At 37.8% G+C, this 20,672-nt stretch overlaps 1 protein-coding gene across 2 annotated transcripts in view; it reads left to right on the top strand.

The window, feature by feature from the left end:
- The window catches only part of CDS1 (CDP-diacylglycerol synthase 1), a 70,753-nt gene that overhangs the window by 36,129 nt on the left and 13,952 nt on the right, over window positions 1-20,672 (top strand). For both annotated transcript variants that reach the window (XM_054591794.1, XM_054591793.1), the window contains exons 4-8: window positions 2,643-2,740; window positions 5,084-5,223; window positions 16,625-16,683; window positions 18,324-18,406; window positions 19,687-19,774. In XM_054591794.1, coding sequence (XP_054447769.1) covers window positions 2,643-2,740; window positions 5,084-5,223; window positions 16,625-16,683; window positions 18,324-18,406; window positions 19,687-19,774 — 468 coding nt within the window. The remainder of the gene's footprint in view (window positions 1-2,642; window positions 2,741-5,083; window positions 5,224-16,624; window positions 16,684-18,323; window positions 18,407-19,686; window positions 19,775-20,672) is intronic.

Raw genomic sequence — 20,672 nt, 5'->3', positions numbered from 1 at the left:
ACATTCAGGTTATGTTTTGGTGTTTCTTTATTGTGACTAACACTATCCTAAACATCTAGAATTGAAAGCTTTTTCATATGCGGAATAATTTTCTTTGAATAGATTCCCAAAGAGAAAATAGGCGCTTCTATCTGGATAACCTGTAGTTACCATAGGTCAGACTCAACATATGCAGACCTGAACTTCTGTTCCAACCCCAACCATTCTGCATAAATCTGTTTCCCAAGACTTTCCTAGTGTTATCTATGTTCCTCTCTCTTTTAGGCCCCCAGTTCCCTCAACCACCAAATCCTGTCGGTTCTACCTCCTCAATGTCTCTTATTCCTGTACTCCACCCCACTGCCACTGTTCCACTTAGATGTTCATCCACATTCATCCGGACGCTGGTGTCTTGCCTGCCTTACTGCCTCTTCAGTCAATTCTTTCCACTTCTGTGATCCCCAGACACTCACGTCCGATCATATCCTTTGACAATCAGTACAAACCCTTTTGTGCAGTCTCTTGTGCTGTTGCCTGTGATTCTGTGACCAGGTTGTCTCTCTCATTCTTACCCCACCCGAGTGTTCCAGCAACTCTGAGCGCAGGCCTCGTCCTCTCCTACATACAGAACTCTGTATCCTCCTCCTTTGCCCCAACTGTGGCTTCTCCCCACCCACTTCCACGGTTTTTTTTGTTTGTGCTTATTTATACCCATGTGTCTATTTCCACACGGTATTATTGTATACTGTGTGTATCGTCTCTGACAGACAATGCCTCTCTGAGAACAGATATCTTATATTCTCTGAATCGTAAGTAACTAGCAGAATAGGCACCTACATAATGGTGGTTGTTTTTAAGGCTCGTAACACATTAAAGGGACCAACAGGATCCCACCCAGTCTGCACTGCTACCAATATGGATGGCATGGAGTATCAGTTTCTATGCCTTCACCCAGCCCTGGAAGATGTACATATATTTTAAGGATTTTAACTGTAGTGTTTGAGTCCTGTTTTCTATTTTTCTAGCTGTTCCATAATAATTCTGCTTGTAAGCTCTAATTGACAATCATTTAAATATATGTATGTGCTATTAAAAATACTTTCTTTCCCTCTTAGTAAAATACTATATTTAGAGCTAATGGCTCTTGAGCAAATGTATTCATAGAAATTGCATCAGTGCATTTGATATTTTAATAGCCCTTGGTTCTGTAAATAGTATGGCTTTGCTATTTTATCTTAACATCTAGCATCTTCCCCATTCTGTGATTATTATTTATTTAAAAATGATTTTGGTGTTTGTACAAAGTTTATTTGAAGGACAGTATTTAAATTTCCTCTTGTCTTTATGAGACATTTATGGCTTTTTCCTAAAACTATTTATAGTAGTTTAGTATAATAATTTCTTATCATGTGGCTGATGGAACACAGCTACTTTTCTATGTATGCGATTGAATATGTAGTAGGTATAGTGGGGGAAAATAGCTTAAGAATATTCTGAGCAGTAGTTTTGGGAAAGCTAAGTTGTGTGGAGATCATATAAGAAATCCCAGAGTATGTCCTTTGGCAGAGTTCGGTAGCTTGTTCTGTAAAGGACTAGATAGTAATATTTTAGGCTTTAGGAAGCTACATACGTCTCTGTCACATAATCTTTGATTTTTGGCATTTTGTTTGTTTGCTTGTTTTTTACTCTTTAAAAATATAAAATCCATTCTTAGCTCCAGGGCTATTCAAAAAGCCCTTTGGCATAGTCTTAGAGATTGAAAACGTTAGTCTGCTATATTCATAAAGATTTTAATATCTTAGTTTCTGGGAAAAAGTGTTCCACTTGCCATTTACTCTGAGTCTTGGAATTGACTTAAGCCAAAGACTGTGTATGCTGCTGCATCCTCAGGATCTGCCTTTACCCATACTGGTGGATGCAGTAGTTTGAAGGACTACTAAATAGACCATCAAAAAGGGGGCTCAAAACTATAAACTGATTTACTTGGTAGGTATATAAAACACTGTGCAAACAGAACTGCATAGACTTCGTTGATTGACCAAAGTGGCTGCAGATATACAAAGCTGCTCATAATTTGCCAAGGCAGCAAAGCTTGGATTGATCAGAGATGTATGTGGCTGGATATGGGAGAGTCAGCACAGCTGGAAGAATGAAAAGACCATGTCTAAACCCTTGGATAACTGGGCAAATGTGCCTTAGCCATTTTTTCTGACAGTACCTTCATCCTTGGCAAATATTCCAGGGCGTATGGTTCAAAATAAATTTAATCAAGCACTGTCACATATGATTACTTTCCTAGGATAACTCAAAAAACAAAATGGACAAAGAGATGGTCCATCTTGAGCTAGATGACCTTAAGAAACAAAGTTGTAATGAGTGAAAAAGCCTAGTTGCCTGTGACCAACCAGACGATATCCCTCAACCTTGAAACCACCTTGCCATGTCTTGCCCCAGGAAAGATCTCTCAATAAGACTTGTTTTGCTTACCCCATGGGGCATCACTTGAGTTTAGGGAGGTGGACTATTGAATTTTTGCTACTGACATTTAGAATAATTAAAAATGGATAGGCTAAAATACATACAACAACAAGCTACTTACTGAACGATTAAGCACAAATGTAAGCATTGAGGAATTGTATGTCAGTGCTTTCTCTTGTCTTCAGGTTCTGGGCATCCAAGTGAAATGCTTCCATGAAATTATCACTATCGGTTACAGAGTCTATCATTCTTATGACCTACCGTGGTTTAGAACACTAAGCTGGTAAGTAACTTAAAACTTTCAGATATGAAATCTGACTCTGCCAAAGTTTGTAAGGGAGGCATTCTGATCAGACAGTGTTCATGTAGTTGATCTTATAGATTGATTTTGGAGAAAGATAAATAAAAAAATGCAACTGAAAATAAGAAAATCACCTTCAACTGTCCCATTCCAACACAACTATTTTTGTATCTCATCTTTCACTTTTTATAGAGATAGCTAATTTATATTGCATATATACACCATTTTTGTCCTGTTAAATCCCCTCTATATCGGACACATTTTATATCCTTCGTTATCACAATTTTAGCAAAAATTTAATTTTGTAAAATGTTACAAATGTATACTGTTTTTTTTCCCCCTCCCTCAGTTGACATGAGACCACACACAAAATTAGATAGCTCTAAAAAGAAAGATGAGATATAAACGTTTTTTTTAATTTTATCTTCATTCTAAGACATACTTATTGATTTTAGAGAGGGGGCAAGGGAGGGATACAGAGAGAGGGAGAGAAACACTGATGTGAGAGAGAAACATCCATTGGTTGCCCCTTGCACGCCCCCAGCTGGAACCCACATGCCTGTCCTGACTGGGAATCAAACTGGCAACCCTTGTTTCTAGGATGACACCCAAGCAACTGAGCCACATTGGCCAAGGCAGTGTTTGGGGTTTTTTTTTTTTTGAGTGATCAATGGTTCATTCAGGAGGAGGAAGTCCAGCCTGAATGTTTGTCTCCCATCTCCACCCCTGCAAGCTGGCCCACCCTCTCCCATAGCCCCCATAGGCCCAGGGTCGGGGAGGGGAGCCATGGAAGGATGGGTCATCCCACTTTCGTTGCTCCGGTTTGGTCTCCTCTCCAGGCCCTCGGCCCCATGACATGTAACAGGAAGGGTACGTAGGGGATGAGGAAGACTGAGCGGGGCGGTGTATAAGGCACCCTTGCAGATAGTGCCGGCGAAGTTACCAGCCCATGAAATACCTTATGTGCACAAGTGCATGTAAAAATTAGTAAAATAAAATATCTAATTGTTTTAATATTTAAAGTTTTATGTCTTTTAAAAGCTTTGCAGGGGCAATCCTTAGTTATCAAGACCTTGACCAAGAAAAATAACATGATAATTCATGATTAACCTAGTTGGCCATGCCTTGAATATAGTTCCTTGATTAGTATCAGCCAGAGGGGCCAGTGTTTTATTAAAATAAATGTATCATCTTGGGGCTCAGAATAGTCAAAAATAGTTTCTTGATTTTTGGTAATAGCTGATTTTTCTTCATGAGTGGCAAAGTGTATGGGAAATATTAGGTAGGTTAAGTAGTTGGAGAATAATTAAATGTGAAACCGTTCTGGACTGACTTTAAATGTAGAAAAAAAGGGGAGGTCAGGATATGCTCCAGTGATTGGAGAAGGCTTCATGTAGAAGACGGAGAAATTGTTGTCACTTGAAGTGAAAACAAGCTTTTGATAGGGGAGTGTTCGTGTTGGGGAAGCAGCACTCATCGTGCTCTAGGCGTGGGACTGAGGAGGCATGCGCCACACATGACGAGACATTCCTGGCCCTCCTGAGCAGAAAGTGTTCACTGGGGAATAGTGGGCAAAAGTTGTATTGGTAGGCTTGAGTAGGCTTTGATAGCCTTACAGAGGAGTCAAAGACAGTTTTCAAGGCAGGAGAATAGAAAAACGGTAGCACAGCTGATTCAGATAAAAATACTTACCCTTTACTTTGAGAACAGTGCGATCTAATTCCCTCTGTGAGATCCATAGGGAAGCCATCCCTTTCCTTTCCTGCTCTCCTGGCTACCTGGGACTCTGCCCTTCAAAAGATACACACCTAGGAGCTTGAAGGCAGTGTTTCTCAGCCTTTTTTCCAGGCTCACACAAGCTCATATCAGCAAAATCTCATGGGTTAAACCTTTCCCTGGGGGAAAAGATATGCCAGAACTTGGAAGAGGGAGTCCATCTGGAGCACTGAGGAGAGAAGAAAGATGCCAATATGTGCAGGGCAGGTGGGAATTTACTTAGGATCTCGACTATGAAAAAGCATTAAAGCAGTGAATAATTGGTGGGGGGAGGGAGAGAATTTTCTATATTTTTTCCTAATTATCTGTCTCTGGTCTTAGATTTTGAGCTAAAAAAAATGTATGAACTATATTCAGTAAACTTTTGTTGACAGATAATTTTGAAATTAAGTTTAAAACAGACTAAAAGGATTTTGGTGGAATATATTCTGAACCAGTCTTCTGAGTGTGGCTTTGATCTTTGTATCATCACCAAAATGTATAGTTTTACGGCATTTGAGGGGGGTAAAAGCTTCAAATATAAAAAACTTAATTGTTTTTAAATTACAGGTACTTTCTACTCTGTGTAAACTACTTTTTCTATGGAGAGACTGTAGCTGATTATTTTGCTACATTTGTTCAAAGAGAAGAGCAACTTCAGTTCCTCATTCGCTACCATAGATTTATATCATTTGCCCTCTATCTGGCAGGTACGTTTCTATTGATATGTAGCTAATATATTTTATGTGTTTATTTTTATTTATTAAATTCATAATATCCTATATTTGTTACATTTTAATCCAGCTTTTTAAAATTTTCCCATGTAAGAAGCTTTTTCATTAGGGTCTTAAATAGCAATTGCTCCGTAATGGTGGTTTGAAAAAGTACTTGTTTAATAGTCATTCCATGTATTTGAAAATTTCCTTAGCAAAGTGTAGTAAAGAAACTTTTATAAATATAACCAAGTATAATTTACAAAAAAACTTTCACATTTATATTGCTTTATTTGTTCCTAGGTAATCGAGTTTTCATATAGAATTAATCAGGGTACTTAGTTTTCCTGATATTATTTATTATATATTCACAATGTGTATATTTATATATAAATATTTATCTGTTTATAGAATGCTATACCACATTTTTTTATGATTTTTAGATTAAGAATCAGATACTTAGGATAAAGTTAGAATCATAGATTTAAAAGTTTCCCACTCATGTAAAAATTTCTAAGAAATTGATTTAGATATGCCCTTTTTAAAAGTTGGATTTACATCATTAAACAGGTGCCTAAAATATCACTTTCTATATAGCATCTGTAATTAAATTTTCATTCTTTTATGTTTTTCTAGAACTTAATGACTGCTTCACCTTTTCTCCACATTTGTAAATTTTTGTGTAGCATTCCTTAATTTTTTCATTTAGTCTGTCTCGTGTTTATTGGTAGCTTTTTCAAATTTGCACATAAATCTATCAGTTTTCTCTTTTTCCTTGACACATCTGTTCTAGAGACTTCTCTGGTCCTGTTCTTATTTGAACTGGCTGCTTGCAGGCGTATTGCTTACTTGCCCTCATGATTTGGCCTCCTCATTTCTTCTGTTCTGTTCCTTCCAGCTTCTGGGTTTACACCCTCATTTTGTAACCATGGCCTCCAGTAGTTTCCTATGAAATGTGACTGGAAGCTAAATATAAAAATATATTTAGTCTTCTCACAATTGACTGCTTTGGTTAGGGCTCCACTTACTATTAGTAGACTTTTTTCTTTAGATTTTATTTTTATTTTTAGAAAGTGGGGGAGAAACATCAATGTGCCAGAGATACACCAATCAGTTGCCCCTCACATGCTGCCAACTGGCAACCTGGCCTGTGACCCAGGCATGTGCGCTGATCAGAAATTGAACCAGCAACCTTTGGGTTCACAGGCTAGTGCTTAACCCACTAAGCCACATCAGCCAGGGCTATTAGTAGATTTTTACTTAATACTCTAGTTTAGAAGCCCAGGCCTCACCCTTGCCTTCCACTGGACCTTTTCTGCTCAGTTTTCTCTAGAAAATACTACTAGCTGTCCCTGATTTCTTAGGTCTGCTTTAAGTTACCCAGTCTATTTTCCAGCTTCCAAATTCTGCAGCTATTTCCCCTCTGTTTTCCTTGTTTTCTTTAGCTCTCTTTGCTCTGTGGGATTTTGCCTTAAATTTTTTTAACATTATTTTAGGGGGCTACCAGGACAGGACAGGACAGAAATAAATGCATGAGGTCAAGCTGCCATTTTAAGACAGAAATCCTAACTGGTTTTATATTTTTTTCCCTTGGCTTTAAACAACAATTTACGATTTTCTGTGATGGTCCTGGGTGTTGACTGGGCTTCAGTTGGCAGTTCTGACTGAAGGCCTTTCCTGTAGCGGCAGTCATTTCTGTCTTGAGTGGATGGCTTGCGCTCAGGGCCACAGTCAGTGCTGACTGTTGACTTGAGCACCTACACTTGGCCTCTCCGTGGGGCTTGGATGTCTCCAAGCACATGAATGGGTTCTGAACAGGGAATGAGTGTGACAAAAGCCAAGTGCTTCAAGAGTCCTTATAGAGGGTTATTTTTTTTTATTACTGGTTTTCAAAAATGAAAGCATGATACATGCTCCTAGTAAAAATTCAGATTAAAAGGAAATGTTCAGTGAAATTTCCCTCCTACCTCAGAGTCTTATTTCCTATCTGTAGGGGCTCACTACAACTATTATAGAAATTTTTTGATTGTTCAAGCTTATGTGTTTATATCTTCCATTCCTCTTCTTTTTTTTTTTATTTTTAATACAAATGAGAGTTGACTGTTCTGTACCTGCTTTTTTCCATTTGATGTAGCTTTCGGATGGTTTTATATTGACACATCTAAATCTGTCTCATTTCTTCCATACCTAGAGTTACATCTATGTTAATATACATAAAGCAACCTCTGCTGGGTAGAATGCCAGAAAATAATGTGACTGCTGTTGCCTTGGCTTCCTTTCCCTTTGTGGTTTGCTGTAACTTAGGCTTGAGAATAACTTCTCCATTGGGTAATATAGAAGATGTACTTTGTTTTCTTTACTGTTTCTTTTTATACATTTTATTCATTACAGCCTCCCAAACAGCCTTTTTAGTAACTTTGTTCCATATACTACTTTCCAACTCTACTTTTATAAAATAAAGCCAATGTTTCTTCTTCCTTTTATTTCTCACTGACTTCTGTCAGAGAAATAGCTTACCACTTGCAGTTTAGGCTGGTCGACTCACAGAAGCACATTGAAAGTCATTAGTGCCATTCTTCCAACAAACATTGGAATGCTTTCCAAATGTCAGGTACTGTGGATGGTGTTGAGGAGACAAAGGGAAATATCGCTGATAGTGCCTTCCAGAGTTTTAAACCAGGTGAGAGGTGAGTCCCCTAGTGCCTTGCCAGAGCACGGACAAGGACCTCTAAGAGTAGGCGGCAGGGAGGGTGGGCCTTGCTCTGCTGGGCAGTGGGAAGGCCATTGAGAAGAGAAGACAGGAGTCGTGGAAAGTAAAGAACAAGCAAGCATTTGCCAGGTGGGTAATGGGGAGGGCATTCCAGGCAGAGGAAACAGCCATGCAGGGTTTAGAAATGAGAGAGAAATGCATATCCTGGGATGGGGGCAGGCATCAAAGGATGGGAGGGTAGGCAGGAGCCACATCATGAGGAGCTTTGTATATAGGATTTTGAATCCCTTGGGATTTTAATCTAAGAGATGATATAACCAAATGTTTAATTAAATGAAGGATGCGTTGGGAGACATTAATAGGGTGACTAGATAGGATACTGCTGCTGTAATCTTACTAAGTAGAATGAGAACCTGAGCCATTTAGGTTTGTATTTAATACTAAGAGGGTTATAAATTAAATAAAAAGTACCATGGGCTGATCTTAGAAACTAACTGCTGTGTGTGGCAGTCCATGAAAAATTACTTTTGTATCCAATTTATAAGCCCAAAATGTATTCTTTGTTGAGATAATTGTGTCTTTTCCTGTAGACATAAGAAATAGTAGAGATACCCCTTATACACTTGGCCCAGTTTCCACGAATGTAGTAATTTGCAAAACTACAGTATAATATCATACCTTGATATTGATGTTATTACAGTCCTACAAATGTACTTTTAAAATGCAACCCTGTGGTAAGCTAGGAGCTACTGGGTTAAATGACAAAACGTCCCATATAAATCACCAGTATTATTCTGTACCTACTATTATATGTGTGGCCTAAATATGGTCCTGTTAGAACATAAGCACCAGTTTGTGTGTCTCTTGTTTTTCTAACTCCCAGTGCCTTGCACAAAGTCTGGAGTTTAGATTCCCAATATAGATTTATTGGATGAAAGATCAAGAGGCTGAGAATGTGCACATCCACACACAGTGTTTCTTAGAGGTATTTTCTCAGCATCAGTTTTGTTTGCTGAGTTTTGAGGCCTTACTGGTGATGGTTGAAATGGGTAGCAACATTTGTGAGCTTACTCTAGCAAATGGAGTTAGACTTTAAGACAGGAGTGAGAAAATAGAAAGTGTGCTACAGGTATGTTGAAAATTTTGTACCTTTCTCTCAAATTTTGCTGTGAAAACTTTTTTGTTGAGTAATATTCCCAGGATCCTCTGAAAATTTTAGTTCTGACTTTGGAAAATAGAGATCTTAGCACATTTAAAAAGTAGAGACAGACCAAGCTATTTCATTGACATTGAATTTTATTAAAATGAAATGTAGGTATCTCAGGTCTGACCCCCTCACCATGGCTCAAGAGATTAAATGATGCTTTTAAAATCCAGGAAGTCATTCTTACATTTACATAATTTTGTTGTAAAATGAATTTAACCGATAGCAAAGAGAAAATCAATGAGACTTAAAGTAATAAGACAGACATTTTTCTAGTCTTGATATTTTTTTTTTAAGGTCTTGGTGATTTGGATTCAAGGCTAGAAACCAGAGCAGCCATGTGATCACGTGTCTAGTAATGATGGGTGAATAAGCTTAAGCTGTTTGACCCCTAACATAATTACCTTACCATCTCTTTAGCTAACTGGTGATTTTGTGTGTAAGTGTGTTTGTATTCATGTATGGCTAACTCTTTTTTAAATTGTTTTATTGATTATGCTATTACAGTTGTTCTGATTTTTCTCCCTTTACCACCCTCCACTGAGCACCCCTCACTCCCTCAGGATTGCTCACCATTGTTCATCCCCCCCGACCGTTGTCCCTGCCCGTGGGTCACGTGTAGGTGCTTTGCCTACCCCATTTCCTATGCTGTACTTTACATCCCTGTGGCTAATCTGTAACTACCTATTTCTACTTCTTAATCCCCTCACATACTCACCCAGTCCCCCACACCCCGCTCCATTTGTCAGCCATCAAAATGCTCTCTGTATCCATGATTCTGTCTCTGTTTTTCTTGTTTGCGTAGTTTGTTTTTTAGATTCAATTATTGAGAGATATGTACTCATTGCCATTTTATTATTCATAGTTTTGATCTTCTTTTTCTTAGTCATTTTTGACATTTCTTATAATAATGGTTTGGTGATGATGAACTCCTTTAGTTTTTTCTTATCTGGGAAGCTGTTTATCTGCTCTTTGATTCTAAACGATAGCTTTACTGAGTAGAGCAATCTTGGCTGTAGGTACCTGCTTTTAATGATTTTGAATATTTCTAGCCAGTCCCTTCTAGCCTGCAAAGTTTCTTTTGAGAAATCAGGTGACAGTCTTATGGGAACTCCCCTGTAGGCAACTAACTGCTTTTCTCTTGCTTTTAAGATCCTCTCTTTCTCTTTAACCTTTGGCCTTTTCGTTATGATGTGTCTTAGAGTGGGCCTCTTTGCGTCCATCTTGTTTGGGATTCTCTGTGCTTCCTGGACTTGGCATGTCTATTTCTTTCACCAAATTTGGGAGGTTTTCTTTCATTATTTTTTTTCAAATAGATTTCCAATTTCTTGCTCTTTCTCTTCTCCTTCTGGCACCCCTATGATGTGAATCTTAGAACACTTGAAGTTGTCCCAGAAGCTGCTTACACTACGTTCATTTTTTGGGATTCTTTTTTTCTTTTTTTGTTTTGATTGGTTGTTTTTTTTTTCTTCCTTCTATTCCAAATCATTGATTTGATTTCTGCCTTCATCCCCTCTACTTTTGTTTCCCTGTAAAATGTTTCTTTTTTATTTTAATTAGTGTATTTTTCATTTCTGACTGGATCTTTTTTATGGTGTTGAGGTCCTCACTAAGTTCCTTGAGCATCCTTATAACCAGTGTTTAGAACCCTGCATCTGATATGTTGCTTATTTCTATTTTGTTTAGTTCTTTATCTGGAGTTTTGATCTCTTGTTTCATTTGGGCCGTGTTTCTTTGTCTCCTCATTTTGGCAGCCTCCCTCTGTTTGTTTCTATCTGTTAGGTAGAGTTGCTCTGACTCCTGTGCCCTCCTTGTGCACTAAGTACACCCTCCTCTTATAGTTGAGCCTTGGTCGCGGTTGGCAGGTCAATAGGAGGGATTTACCCAGGCCAGTCAGCTGCAAGGACTAGCTGTGACCACTGACCACCAACCTCTACCCTCAGTGGAGGATCAGCTGTGCAGGACCAGGGTGGCGGTGCTCTGATGTGTTCGATAGCTGTCCACTGGGTGCCCAGGCTCTGGAGTTTCCCGGGTGGTGCAGACCAAGGTCAGCCACCATGCCGCAGGGAGTGTGGGGCTCCTGAATCTGAGGGTTACTGTCCAGGGCCAGCTAAAGTGGGAGTGAGGGCTCTGATCCCACAGAGCCCATCCCGGGGTTGTCACGGATGGTGGCAAACAAAATGAGTCATCGCAGAAAATTTCTCTGTTTGCCAGGAGAGGGGCATGAACTCTTCTCTGTAGTGGAGAAAAAGTCTCAAGCCCCATGTCCAAAGGCTTTTATTGAGAACCAAAGGTGCAGGGGTATACAACAAAGCTCATCAATCAGTGTCAAAAGGTTCTGTTTACAGTAAACAGACAGGGACAATTGAAGGATCGCAAAAGGTCTGCCTCAGGTCAGGGTCTATGAATAATGTAAATCTCCTTTCCAGTCTGAGACCATTATCTTGCTTTTGAGGGAAGAACAAAGCATGCTTAGAGGAACTGAATTCTAGGCCTGATTGTCCCTGGGAACCACCTGATCCAGTTTAGGGCTGTAGCTACCTTTAGTATTGTTTCAAGCCTGAGCCAGGCGGGTGGAGCAGGGCCACCAAGAGATAAGGAGGCTTCTTCCAGATAGAATGAGGACTCTGGCCATGTCCAAGCTGAGCCAAGGGGTGCGGGCCTTTTTGCTCTTTCTCCATGTCCCCCAAGTCCTTGTCTGCTGCCCATACAAGCCGACATCTGGCTTAGGTCGTCCCTCCTCTTGAGAGAACTTACTTGTCATCAACAAGCAACCATCACAGGGTCAAGCGGGGTCAAGCGAGGGGGGGCAGGGGCTGTGCCCCTGCCAGGGGGACAGGTTTTGTCTCCTTAGTGGCCTGTTTTCCCAAGGCCTCCTTGATCGGCGCCAGCCTTGGGGTCCTCTTGCCTGTTGGTGAGGCTACAGTCCCTGAAACCAGGCGGGGTGTTTCCCAACATCACCACCTGTGTTTTGCCTGGAGCCACCTTTCCTGACCTATAAAGCAATCTAAAATGGCTGCTACTTGTGCTGGGCTTGGCAATTCCTAGGTGAAGCCAAGCTGTGAATCTAGGCTGGCTACTGCTAGTACTGGGCCTGGTGCCACTTAACAAGAGTTATTAGGTATGAGGGCTCCCTGAGACTGGCTCTGGCTTACTTGGGAGGATTTTGGAAGTTATGAAGGATGAGCTAAGACCTGCCATTCTTATGGAAGAAGAGCTTGGTGGACCCCTAAGTGGAGTGGTTCTGGGTCTCTGGGGATCTCCAGGGTGAGGCAAACAATGTTAGCCAGGTGGATGGAGTCTCAGATATGGCACCTGTCTGCTGGCTCTGTGGCTCTGTGTGGGGTGGGTTTCGAAAGGAGGCAATGGCCTCTGCTGCATTTCTGTCTGGGAAAAGGCTGTTCCCCGGCTCTCACCTTAATGCCAGATGCTTCAGCTCCCCCCTGTCTGCCACTGGTGCCTTTCAAGGTGCTACCCTGGTCCTGGTGCTCAGGGAGAGTGAGTCTGAGTAAGTCCATATGTGGGTTCATAAGGGGAAGTACTTGGGACTCCAGAAGTTTCTACCACTGGACTCAATCCCTGCTGGTTTTTGCAACCAGAAATTATGGGGATTTATCGTCCTGGCCCTGGAACCCACGGCTGGGAGGCCTGGTGTGGGGCTGGGACTCCTCGCTCCCGAGATGTCCCTCCCAAATTTTTATCCACCCCAAGTGGATGTGGGACCAGCCCATTCTGCATCTCTTCCCCCTCTTACTAGACTGGATAGGTGTGGTTCTTTAATTCTGTAGTTTTCAGACTTCTGAGTGATGGTTGTTTTGTAGTTTAGTTGTAATTTTGATGTGGTTGTGCGAGGAAGCAAACCGTGTTTAGCTGTGCTGCCATCTTGATTAGAAGTTTATTGCTCGCCAACTCTTGATTTAGGTTTTAAAACTCTTGAGGCTTGAGTGTGTTATTTTGAATTAAAGAAAACCAGTGGGCATATAAAATTAAATTATAGAAAAGTTGATGTGTAATTAAGAATTTTTTCCCCAAACATCCTGAATATATTTTATCTCAAAGGATATTGATGAATTCTTTTAAAAGATGTTGCAAATAACTGTTCACAAGAGACTGTATCTCCAAAATCACTTGTTATTTTTTATTTGAAGATTATTAGAAACTATGTACATGCTACTATTCACCATGAAGATTAATGGAAAAGTTTTATCTGAGCTAATATATCTTAACTAATAAGGTTGGTGTGCTTGACAATTTTTACAATGCATAATCACTTAAAACCATTTTTAAATAATGCAGATGTAGTCTAATGTCTCAATATGGGTACACATAATGCTGTCTGTTTCTGAGTTTAACATAACGTTTGACACATTTTGGCTTTTGATTAGTTATATAAGTTTAATGGAAAATATAGCCTCATAAAAGAATGAGGGATGAGTTAGTAAGCTCCATCACTTAGTCCTGTGTCTATCTTACTGTTTTTTTTTTTTAAATTAAGGACTCCATGTGTCTACTGATCACCAATAGTACATTTAGAAACAACTTCATTATTTCTTTGTATTTTCTTTCTCTTCAACTAGGGGATGAGCTCCTTGAATGGGAATGCCTCTTATTCAATTTTTGTATCTTATGTCTGGTACATTTTCAGTGCTCAATAAATACTGATCAAGAGAAAGAGAGAGAGAGATTGAGATTGGTTGATTTGCTGTTCTACTTATTTATGCACTCATTGATTGATTCTTGTATGCGCCCTGACCAGGGATCAAATCCACATCCTTGATTTGTCAAGATGACACTCTGACCAACTAAATTATCTTGCCAGGACCTCAATAAATATTTTTTGATTATCCATTTTTCTGAAATTTCCTCTATCCCATCTTTTGGACTTCTTGATGCTTTTTTCCCCCTTTACTTCTGACTACTTTAGAAATCTCATCCTCTTTGGTTCTTTTTGAATATATCTCCCTTTAGCCCATTGGGTAAGTGGGTCTTCTTAACCACCTGGGAACTCCTCAGTACTCGGCCTCAGGATGTACATGTTTGTGGGGACAGCACCAGGCACAGTGCATAGCACATAAGTGGTGATCAATAAGTTAAACATTCTATATGAAGAACTGTATGTTAGGAAGTGTTTTTCAATGAATAGTTTTATTTACAGTACTGTAATAAATCCTGTGATTTTATTTGGAAATGTTACCATACAAATACTGTTAATAATTAGGGAAAAAGTAAAACTATGGATCCAAATGTACAAAATTATCCTTCCATAGACTTATTGAAATATAGAATATATACTTTTACCCATTCAAAAATAAAATGTACACATAATTTCATTGTTGTGAACAAAAGGTAAATTCATGTATTTCTTTTTCAGGTGGTTGTTCTTTTTCTTCTTTTTTTTGTCCTTAAAGGAAGGGTTTATTAAGCCATACGTTAGCCTGGAACATACAGTGCCGTCTACATCACCAGCAGCAGGGCCAGATCGGGAAGACTACCATGTCCCCAGATTGCTTTTCTTTAATATTAGGATTAACTTTAGATATGCTAGGAGAATATTTAATATTGTCCCTCCCTGCCACTGCAAATTGAGAGAACTGTATTATCTTAACATATCTAGGAATTATGTAATTATATATTCTATTAAAGCACCCTAAAAAGCGGCAAGTTACTGATTGATATAATGGTGAGATTGGATCAAGTAAAAGTGAATTGCCAAGACTGTCCTGCATAAAATCACTGTTAGCAAAAAAATCACTGTTAGCAAAAATGATTCTGCTGGTAATTTTGTTTGAAGAAATGCGTAAGAGTGAATGGTATTATATGATTTCTAGAAAGAAAAAATACCATACATGTTGCAGTAGTTTTTGTGAGGAGAAAAAAAATCATAGTTAGTGATACTGAGAGGTTCCCAAGGTTTTGCTGGGAGACAGAGGGGTCTGTTTTGACAGGACATCTGTCTTGTCTCTGCTGTTACCCCATTAGCCTCTCTCTGAACCAAGTCCATTCTAACCACGGCGCGATGGCCTAACACACCATAGAAATTACATTATTATGTGAGCCACAAAATCAGCCTACCTGCTATAGAAGAAAAGCTTAAAAGCAATCATTTTGAAAAGGTCTTTTACACTGCTGGTGATTTCAACGCCATGAATTCCATGTTTTCATCCCTCTCCTCCCACTTTTCCTTCTCAAGAAAGTGACATAATGGCTTTCAGTTGTACCTCTACACACGAAATGTTTCTATCTCTCTTCTGTAGTTCAACCAGTCAAATTACTCTGTAGATGTTGAGTAGGAGGTGAGATCAGATCTGAGAGCCAGTAAGAATTCTCTTCCTTTATCACCATCCTCTACACTGACATTTCAAATCAGTCATCAAAATGTAGCTAAAGGCAGCTGCTGTTTGGTTGGTGGCTCTGGTCAAAGTAGTATCGACCTGACTTCCTTTAGTGGGTAGACTTGCCTTGGTAAGTATAACTCAGATGTGCTAAGTCTAGTACTTATTTCAAATGGGATAGATCGGTTGACTATTTTTCTATTTCAGAATTCACTTTCTAGAGACATTGCAGAATAGAATGCTTCAGTGACTGTTTATCTGAAATTAAATTTGGTGTATGCATTTCCAGTGTCTACCTCTGTAAAGCAAAATACTTATTTTTGAAACTTACTGATATATTAGGCAAAAAGTGTTTCATATTGCTGTCCATTATTTTGGTACATATTAGATTTCATTAGGTAGAATTTTTATGTAGTAAAATTTCATTGTAATAAATTTGCTCTTTGTAAATCTTGAAATTATTGAGTATTATATTTTACTGTAATTATTATAATATGGTTCTGAAAAATTTCACATCCACTCTTAACTTGATGCTTATTGATAATGGTTTACAGAACCACAGACTTTTAAGGATCATTAGAATCTGAAGATTTAACTGCTTTTTAGTCCTGCAATACTCAGTAAATTAATAAAGTCCTCTGTGCATTTTTCTTCATCTGTAAAATTGGCATAATAATAGGTGCCTACATCATAGGCCTCTTGGAAGAATTAAGTGAGTTAACACTTATAAAATATTTAGACAGGAGCCTGGAATTTAAGAAGTATTCAATAAATGTTAACTGCCATAATAATTATTATTAATTTTTATATTATATAGAGATTGAAATGGTCTGTACATATAGTTAATAGATTGGCATAGCAAATAAATTCTGTTCAGCTGAAATCCAAGATCTGTTTTTCATGTCTACATATTAGCAAGAGACTAATTTACTTAACTAAGAGGATATTTATTGAATTTATGCATTGGAATATATCATTTCCCTCAAGGAACTTTTACTGAAAACACTAAATATAAGAGTAGGAGAAGTGCTGTATGAGTAAGTGGCTGGAGTATACCAGATGTGGTGTAGAAAGTTGGCTTATCTGAACTCAGCGAATCTTACACTTTGTAACAAATTGTATGACAAGCGCATGGTTTCTGTTCTTGAGCAGGTTTCTGCATGTTTGTGCTGAGCTTGGTGAAGAAACATTATCGACTACAGTTTTATATGGTATGTAGTAATCATTATTATGTAGGTATCATATAAACACCTTTAATTTTTTTCTGTAGTGAGAAAATAAAATGTAATTCTTGTTGACACCTAAATGTGAGGGATATTTCAAATTTTGGGTGACTATTAAATACAGAAGGTTAACATGAAACATTTTTGAGGATTTTAAAATTTTAACTATTTTCAAAGTTTACTTAAAGCTTTTTCTTTTAAATATTTTCAAAGGCTATTAAATTAAAACCAAGTATTTTGATTCTCTAAGTTTGTAGAAATTTAGGAATCCATTGATTCCTAAGTAGTAGGTCTGAGAAGCATCTATTTCTCTCTATGGGAAGTAACTATGTTTGACTTGCTTTTAGTTTAATATAACAAGGAACCAAGCATGTATTTTCTCGGTAGCTATGGTTAGTCATACAACTGAATAATTCTTTTCGGCCTGAGGTATTTTATTCAGTTATGATTGAACAGTGTTGAGTGTTTTATGAAATTTATCACTATATATGATGAACTTTTCTTATATTCTTAAAAGGTAGCTACTCAAAAGACTAAAGTGAAAAATGCAATATTTAGATGTGAATTCATGTATTAGTAAGGCTTGTTTTAGACTTGGAGTGTATATCCTATTTGTTATGCTTTGCTTTTCTCCATTAAGACTTCCTGCCAAGCATTAGTGCTGAGAAATTGTAATATACTTTCCTTTCTAATTTCTGGAGACCTAAAGAGCAAAAGAGAAAAATTCTCAATGAAAAATCTAGAAACCATCAAGACAAGTCAGAAATAATAGGATCTCTTTTGGAAAATAGAAATGATGCCTATTCGAAAAATAGCATTTTTGCATTTTTGAGCAACCAGCATAAAAGAGAATTGGACCCCTTAAGCAGATAAAAATAAAATAAAACACCAATATAATATTATTTGCTGAAATTAAAAAATAGTTTCATTTCGAAAAGTCATTTTGTAAATTCCAATCAAAATTATGACACTGGTACATAGAAGTGTTGGCTTTTTTTTTTCCATTCACATTCTACTCATACTTATGATGCTAAAAGTCACTGAAGTGTCCATTTCTCAGGCTAGAAGTATTTGAAACACAGAGGGCTTTGAAAATTTGAGCTGTGAATAGCAGCGTTCAAGTATGAAAAGATGGAGTTTAAGGGCAGTCGATCTCTGCTCATTTGAATCATTTGAATTTAGAAATAACTCTTTATGGGAAGGGAGTTACCATACCATAATGAATTCAGAAAGAAAAATAGAGTTTTGCATTTTTAGTAACTGCAGAATACAGCCAGAGTAACATGTTCCTCTCTAAATGCCAGAACACCACCATAAATTTCTCATTATCATTTTAATCTGATGGTTCAAGATTATGGTTTATTTTTATATGTTTTTAAATTTATCTCAGTATTATAAGTATTCCATTTGTATATAAATTAAGGTTGCTTTTTAAAATGTTTTCATGGTTTTAAGGTTCCAGTAGGCACTAAAATGAATTTGCTAACAGCACTTATTTTGTATGATCTTATCTTAAAAAATTTAACCAAAAATCATGCTAGAAATTTGCATTTAAAAATTGTTATTGCTTCCTGGGCTGCACTGTTCAGTTGTGTTCACTAATTGTTGTGTTGTTGGGCTATTAACAGTTCGCATGGACTCATGTCACTTTACTGATAACAGTTACTCAGTCACATCTTGTCATCCAAAATCTGTTTGAAGGCATGATATGGTAAGGGGGCAGAATAACGCTGCTTTATATTTATGTCATAGCATTTTTAAGGCTCTTTCATGTTGAACAGTGTCTTAAAAATTTCTACTAAAATGTGCTATTTGTGGTCACTCTGTTCCATTAAAATTGCTTACTAAGTTTTGTTTATTTTAGTATTTGACATTTGAAGACGAATGCGTAATTATCTGGGAATATTCCTTATTTAGGTTCCAAATTAAATGAAGAATGTCCTTATAAACGTTCCAACCAATCAATTACATTGTCAGATTTTCCTACATTTTAATGTGACCTTTTTTTTTTTTTTTTTTTTTTTTTTACAAAGCATAGCTTATAAAAGAGCATATTATTTATGTGGAATGCAAAAAGAACATGAAAGTTTGCTTGCCGGCACTGTGCTGGCAATGCATTTTCTCTAGGTGAAAGCTGGGTGGGTTCCACTCTGCCTGCATGTAGGAGTAGGTGTTCAGATTTCAGATGTATGCAGTTACTTGCTATATAGCAGTGGCTTGCAGATTCAGAAAGCATTTTCATAAGTTAAAAATTTAAAAAAATATTACTGGTTAAAAATTAGAGTGGAGAAAAATGAGTTTAAGAAATCTGACCATATTTTCCCCAAATTTTAAAAACTACATTAGTTAAAATTCTTTTCAAGTGGTTTTGTAAAAATAGTTTTCTTGGCAGCTTTGGGATTTTTAGCCAAGTGTGTGTGTGTATACAAGCTTTTAATCGATGGGTGGAAGTTACAAGATTTGTAGATTCTGTATAATTAGTAGGGTTTAATGCAGCAATAGGCTATGATAGAATTGAAATTGATATTTTTTTCTGAAAGAGAATTTGTATTAAAAGCTTGGTATAAACTTAGCAGATTGTACTCTATCTAAATCAAATGACTCATTTCCATTTTGAAAGGCTGTTTTTAAAATTTTCTTTATACTATTATAACTTGTTTCTCATAAAACTGAAATTTAAAAGTCCATGGCTATAGAAATTGATGATTTAATATTAAAATTAGGTTGACTAATATGTTCCTTATTAATATTCTTATGTGTTTACAGATTTTGCTCTGCTTAAATACTAAATGGGCAAATTTAGTTTACATTTAATGTTTTTAGTAATGCTTTGGGAAGTATTGTGCTCTGAACTAGTGTGCAGTATAATTCAAAGGATTATTGTATTGGTTCATTATGAGTCATAAACTATGTGTGTGTGGCGGGGGGTGGAGGTTGTGTGTATGCCACTTAATCATATGAACTTTTCTCTTTTGACATTTTTTTTTTTAGGTTCCTTGTCCCAATATCAAGTGTTATCTGCAACGACATAACTGCTTATCTTTTTGGATTTTTTTTTGGGAGAACTCCATTAATTAAGGTAATTAAAAAATATCAGAAGCAAGCCACTACCATAACCATAAAGATTAGCCACTGGAGAAAATTTCCAACGTGGAGCTGTTGCTCGTTTTCGATTTCCAAGGGGCTCTAATTTCCCTGAGCTGTGCTCAGCGTCAGAGGCGGGGCAGTGAACCACCTTTTCCAGGCTGTCCTCTGGGTTCTCCAGAAATCTTTCTTTTGGCTCCTCAGTATGGGCTTGACACCATCAGTAATCCTTTCTCCCATGAAGGCCCAGTTCCTATTTCCACTGGTCTCTTCCTCCAGCTATTGCGTAGTTCTCCCAACAAGCCTTTCTTTGACTCTGCTCCTCCACAGCTGTCTCATCTATCCCCTCCTTTACCAAACATTTTGAAAGTGTACGTTACACCATCTTCACATACTCATGTCCATTTGTAAGACTTTTACACCTAAATTCATTTAAAAAAAAAATGAGGCCCTACAATACAATATGGATAATGTAAGCAATAAGGAAAGGTTAAAATAAGGGAAAGTACATGTGAGCAGACCATGTTGTTTTGTCTTAGATTTGTTTGGTTCTTTTGACAGTCAGGAGGCAAAGAAGGAAATGAATGAAGTTATCAGTTCTCATTTGAGGAAAGAAAGAAACAAACCAGTTTTCTAAAAAAAACCCTTCCATAAATTCTTTACCACAGAGCAGCTCAGCACACGGCCTCAGGCCGAGCCCTAGAGGGACAAGCAAACTGCTTTCTCAGGTTTCTAACACTGCTTCTGCACAAGAGCAAGTGATTCAAGACTTCTACACCAGCTGAGCAGTTTGGCTTAGGAAGCCTTTGGAGAGGCTGTGACGGCTGTGGAAGACTCATTGTCTGATTTCGAACATAGATTTCTAGTGAATTCACAGGGCTGGATTAGTTGCA

Source organism: Pteronotus mesoamericanus, unplaced genomic scaffold (assembly GCF_021234165.1).
Source record: "Pteronotus mesoamericanus isolate MK-2021 breed Mesoamerican mustached bat unplaced genomic scaffold, CSHL_Meso_final scaffold_232, whole genome shotgun sequence".
NCBI classification, from domain to species: Eukaryota; Metazoa; Chordata; class Mammalia; order Chiroptera; family Mormoopidae; genus Pteronotus; species Pteronotus mesoamericanus.
This window is presented reverse-complemented; position numbering and strand designations above follow the sequence as displayed.